The sequence below is a fragment of the Carassius auratus genome, unplaced genomic scaffold (genome assembly GCF_003368295.1).
Source record: "Carassius auratus strain Wakin unplaced genomic scaffold, ASM336829v1 scaf_tig00028952, whole genome shotgun sequence".
NCBI classification, from domain to species: Eukaryota; Metazoa; Chordata; class Actinopteri; order Cypriniformes; family Cyprinidae; genus Carassius; species Carassius auratus.
This window is the reverse complement of record NW_020525727.1, coordinates 182783-189002: the sequence shown is the minus strand read 5'-3', so window position 1 is coordinate 189002 and position 6220 is coordinate 182783. Positions and strand designations below refer to the sequence as shown.

Here is a 6220-nt window from a genome sequence, read left to right as displayed (position 1 = left end):
TGTTCACCAGGCTAAGGCCACAGAGAGGTGAGCATGACCCAAATGCAGAAGTGAAACCCAGATTAAGTCAACCAAGAAGATATAGAATAGTTTACTACATACTCATCGATGTTCTAATAATGCTAGGCACTGCCTAATTCACTTTAAGATTCTACATCATCTTCACTATTCTAAGGAAAGGTTACACAAAATATACCCTGAGATATCCCCTCTATGCGACAGATGCCTTGATGCAGAAGACACGTTGTTTCACAGCTTCGTCCTGTGTCCCAAGGTTAAGATATTTTGGTTTAATATCTTCAGTTTAATTTCTAGGATACTCAAAATACAATTGGAGCCTAATCCACTCATTATTATTTTAGGAATTGCAGACGATATTAAAAGGTTCTATAGTCTAATCACCACAAAGAAGCTACTTCTCATGCATTGGAAAAATAAAGAAACACCCTCCACAAAGATATGGCTTAGTGATCTTACTAACACTCTCTACTTAGAAAGAATAAAATATATTCTTATGGATAAACTCCCACGCTTTGAAAAAGTGTAGACACCTCTCATTCATTATCTCACATCTGGCAGTGGAAATTAATGTTTCCCTCTAACTATAATATAGTAGTATTTAGACGGAAGGATAAGGCTGGGTAGGGTGGGGAAGAGGGATCATTTAGGTTTTTATTTTTTTTATTTATTATTATTTTTTTTCTGTACTCTGTATGTCTATCTGTTGATTCTGTTCTTCTTTTAGCATTGTTGTATGTTCTAAAAACAAAAAGAGGACAGTAGGTCCTAACTGCACATATTTCTATATGGATATACATTATACTCTTGTGTATGATGTAGATTATATAACAATGTGAATATGTGCTCTAATAAAAATATTTGAAACAAACTGTTACTTTTGTGAACATGCTATGTTTCAACAGGCTGTGAAGAAATATAGAGCTGAGTATCATAAAGTGAAAGCTAACATCATGTTTCATGATGATATATCCCAGCAGTAACATTTACAGGGTGAAAAGCAATGGTCCTACTTCTCAGCCATGTGGTACTCCATACTGAACTTGTGATAAATATGAAACCTCTTCATTTACCATTACCAACTAATTATGGTTCGATAAGTATGATTTCAACCATGCTAATGCAATTCCACTAATGCCAACATAATTTGAGGTTAATCAAAATAATATTGTAGTTGATAATATCAAATATAGCGCTAATAACATAAAAATACTGATTACATATTTGTAAAATAATGATTACATATATAGGGAAATGTTCCAAATTCTGCATGTAATTGTCTATTATCATAAGAAGAGCTAACAAAAAAAAGGCAACTCTGTTGTAATAGGTCCATTTAATGTTGAATATTCAGATATCAGATACCTCATGTGGTTGGGAGGGACTTATTCAACAATAAATGAAGCATCATTTCTGAGCAGAGTCTTATTCAACTAGACACTCTTCACAGACTGCTGGTGTGTATTCATTGTCATATCTACAGTAGCACACTTTTGGTTTGAGATGTTTAGTCCGTGCCTAATATTCTTCATATGAATAATATATTGGATATATGATAAACAGCAATTGTTTATAAACAAACATTTATAATATAATTTATTTATTATATAAAACATTTACTATTTTGTTTAAAAGCAGATAACTGAGGTTGAGTCATTGATGGATTCCAGGTGAGTTCAAGGTTTATGCACTAATATATATATATTGAAAACTAACTATATATATATATATATATATATATATATATATATATATATATATATATATATATATATATATATATATATATATATATTGAAAACAGATGCAATTGAATAGTTTTACTGACTGCATTAAAAACTTTGCAGCTTTATTAGATGTTCAATCTGGTCTGTATTTCCTTTTCTGTGTAAATGAGGATGAAAATTAACAGTTATTTCTTCATATGCTGAGATGATTTGATGAGTTGTCATGTTTTAAATCAGGATGGCCATACGTGTGATTGTGGTACTAACACTTTTTACTGGGTTGTGCGTTGAGAATTTGACAGGTATGTTTATCTGTAACCATTTGTGTGTAGTCATATTACATATCAATCAGATTAAATTATTAAAATTATAGGCTGACGGATTTTTATTGGAAGCTTTTGGTAAACTAATTGATTGATTGATTTGTCTCTTTTTTTAATTTTTTTTTATTAATTGAACAGCCAATCTTGCTCTTAATGCCAAAGTGATGCAGTCATCCTTAGAAAACCAACAGGGAGATGCTGAACATGCAGTAGATGGAAACAGAGATGCAGATTACTGGAAGGGCTCATGCTCTCACACTAAAGCTGAGTATAACCCATGGTGGAGAGCTGACCTTGGAAACATCTACAGTATAAGCAAGGTTTCCATCACTAATCGTAGAGACTGTTGCAAAGAGCGAATCAGAGGAGCTCAGATTCGCATTGGTAACAGTCTGGAGAACAACGGAAACAACAATGAGCTGTAAGAAATGTTTCAAATGTTTTATAATCTTTGATGTTTGATGTTTATGATGCCCGATCTGGTTTAACTGGGGAGATCATACATTCACTTTTTCCTGGACATGTCCTCTTAAAAAAAAAAAAAAAAGATGCGTCCAACCAGGATTTCTAAATCATCGAAAAAGTCTGGGATTCAGCTTTGGTTTTCTACAGTCGCCATTCTTTTTGTGCAATTTTGTATTGCTCTTAAAATTCTCTTTAGGTACCGAATTCTCACATGCCTCAATTGGTCGTCTTGTAAGCAAACATTGGTCAAACTGCATGTCTGTCGACCTGTTAGTTTCTTCTTTGCTCTGCAATATATGTTTCACTGCGTGAGAAAATGATGTGTGGTGAGATCGCCATGGCTTTTGAGACATAGCAACAGTAACTATGGAAGGGTGGGTAATTGAGAAGGATCAGTTGATGTCAGGTCATTTATAGCAATGTGATATAAAACATGAACAATCATTTTGTATTTTGAAGAGTGCTATTCAACTTCATTTGATTTCAATAGTCTAACTGAATTTGTTGAATTTACATTGCATTGAGAGGCCTCTGGTTTCCATTTTAACACTGTCCTTTATGTGTTTGCAGGGTTGCAACTGTTGTCTATGCTTTCGATGGCACAAAAACATTTGAGTTTGAGCCTGTTAACGGCCGATATGTCAACATTTTTATACCCGGGTATGATAAAATTATTACTCTGTGTGAAGTCGAGGTGTTTGGAGGTAAGGGACAGAGAGAAAAGACAGCTCTGTGATAGATTGTGTTCATGTATTTACTAATGTGTGTATGACTGTTATTATTTTATTAACAGAAGCAGGCAAACCACTGTACATTTGTGTTCCAAGTGAGTGCTCTTCATTTCTCTGAATGCTGTCAGTTACACGTGTATTTTATAACCAATAAGGGATCATGTACATTCAGACAGTTGTTATCTATGAACATGCTCAAAGTGCTTTTTTGTCAAGGTAAATTTGATTTATTTAGTTTTGTTATTTAAGGCTCTTTTGTGAAGGCCTGCCCAATCTTACTATTAGAAAAAATAATGAGTAATAATTGAGCCATAATTAAGTTTCTGAGGGCAGAAACTACGGTAACACAGGACTGTCAGTCAGCAGCTGTGGGCGGAGCCTAAACAATGTAATGTCACACTGCTCAGAGAATCACAACAGCATGTCTAATTAGACTGATTTGGTTTAATGGGAATTATTTTTTTATTATTGTAGGGTGGTTGTTTTCACACATTTATGTCCAAACATGTTACAGTGGAGATGCCCTTTAAAATGGTCTTTTCTGTTCTGTTCTGTTTCTGTTTCTTTTATAAAACTGTGTCACGGAATATGCTTCTTTACTAATACATATCGATATACGTATAAGCAAGAAAAGTGTCACGATATATTACTGTATTGATATTTTGAGCACAGCCCTATTTAAAGCCTTGTTCAATGTGTCCCTTTTACACTTTGACCTGCCTCTTCAAAGGTCTCAGCATGGCCCCGGACTTGAGTTGAAATGTTTAATCAGCTCACTAGTAATAAATGCAATATTTACAGATATTATAAATAAATGTTTATCGTAATAACAATAATGTCTTATTTTATATAAATCAGGAAATCTTGCTCTTGGAGGTCAAGCAGTTCAGACCTCGACATACGATAATTTCGGAGATGCTCAAAATGCTATCGATGGAAACAGGCAGTCAATGTACGCACTCAGGTCATGCAGCCATACTAACGGGGACAAGGACCCCTGGTGGAGAGTTGACCTGAAGGACGTCTACAGGGTAACCAGGGTTAGCATCACTAATCGTGGAGACTGCTGTGAAAAGAGGATCAAGGGTGTTCAAATCCGTATCGGCAACAGCCTGGAGAATAACGGCAACAATAATCAGCTGTAAGTGCTGTCTCTCTCTTAAAACTTTAAATAAATTATTAGAAAATTAATAAATATGATCAAATTGCTTTGAATAAATCCTTTTACAGGTTTTTTTATTTATTTTTCTAATGCTTACACAGTTTTTGAAATTATAGCTCCATTTCTCAAAACTAAAGATTAGCAAAACACAAAACTAAGCAATTTTAAGGCCATGTCCACACATACATGTTTATTTTTATAAAGTGAGTTTTTCCTTCTTTTTAAAAAAAATCTCTGTCCACATGAAAACGCAAATGTGTGCTATGAAGCACTGCCAAGAGTGTGCCAAGCCAACAGTTGGTGATACAATCTCAGCTCTAAAGCCATGCTGGCCAATCAGAAACCCAGTAAAAATAACTTTAAAAACAACTGTGTTCATGTGGATGAGGCCTAAATCCTTTTAATACAAACTTGCCTTTGAAAGAAGTATATCTGATACGCCCCCCTCTTTTTCTCTGTTCCTGTGTCTCTTCACAGGGTTGCGACTGTTGGGTTCATTCCACTTGGAAACACAAAAACTTTTCAGTTTAAGCCTGTTAAGGGACGATACGTGAACCTTATTGTGCCTGGACGCAATGAATTCCTCACTCTGTGTGAAGTTGAGGTTTATTCAGGTGAGAGATAAAGGGAGAGAGACATTTTAATTTTTATATATGTACTATATGTTTATGTTGCCTTAAGGATTTTTCCCCCCTCTGATTTCATTGCCAGATTAAGTGGAACAAGATGACGATACACCACAGTCCACTGATCCTATGAGCAGAAATAATCAAACTACTGTTTTCTGAGCAATACCAATATTGCACTTTTTTCATTGTTTTTATTTTACTTATACACCTTTATCCTTCCTTCCTCCCATCCTTTGTTTAGATTTGCTTTCTATATTAATAAATTACTACAGCATTACATGTTGTTTTGCATGTTTCTGAATCAAAAAATCTTTTGGATCTTTACATTGAGGAGGAGGTATAGTGAAAATGATATGAAGTAATTTGAAGTGCACTGATTTTAATGACAACAGCAAAACTATATAAACATATATATTTATTAATAACTGTTTGTTCCACTGTCTATCAGTTTTGACAGAAGACATGCATTGATTGTAGTCTGTTTAATGAATACTATTTATTTAATGACACTGTAATATGCTCTGGTCCCCTCCCTGCTTACAGTGGTGACGAGATGCATAGCAGATTGTCATCACTCAATGGCTGGATGTCTAAGAGGTGCCCACAAAATAACATAGGTTTCATAGACAATTGGACAAGCTTTTGGGGCAGACCTGACCTGTTGAAAAGAGATGGTCTTCATCCCTCCTGGGGTGGTGCTGCTCTTCTGTCTAGAAATATGGCACATAGTCTTAGTGTTTATACTTGACTAACTGGGGCCCAGCTCAGGAAGCAGACAGACTGGCTAAACCGACCGTCTGCTAGCTGCATCACGTCACAGAGGTCAGTTAATTCTCAGCACACAGAGACTCGTTCACCTAGATATCACACTATAGAGACTGTGTCTGTTCCCCGAACTACAAAATACAAAAAAAGTCCAAAACAAGTTAAGATTAACAATTTATTTGAGGTTCAACAAATAAAAAACAGATGCAATATGGATAAACAAATGATAAAGCTTGGCTTATTGAATATCAGATCCATTTCTACGAAAACACTTTTTGTAAATAATATGATAACTGATCATAATATAGATGTACTCTGTTTGACAGAAACCTGACTAAAACCTGATGATTACATTATTTTAAATGAGTCCACCCCCCAAGATTACTGTTATAAACACGAG

General features: G+C 34.8%; 1 protein-coding gene across 1 annotated transcript; it reads left to right on the top strand.

Annotated features, from left to right (window-relative positions):
- Positions 1 to 1413: 1413 nt before the first annotated feature.
- LOC113079656 (fucolectin-7-like) lies at positions 1414 to 5297 on the top strand. Its single transcript, XM_026251904.1, has 9 exons — positions 1414 to 1475; positions 1657 to 1688; positions 1983 to 2047; positions 2207 to 2489; positions 3104 to 3237; positions 3327 to 3359; positions 4123 to 4405; positions 4904 to 5040; positions 5138 to 5297. Exons 2-9 carry the CDS (start codon positions 1678 to 1680, stop codon positions 5140 to 5142), a joined length of 951 nt encoding a protein of 316 aa, XP_026107689.1. The 5' UTR covers positions 1414 to 1475; positions 1657 to 1677; the 3' UTR covers positions 5143 to 5297.
- The last annotated feature ends 923 nt before the right edge of the window (positions 5298 to 6220 follow it).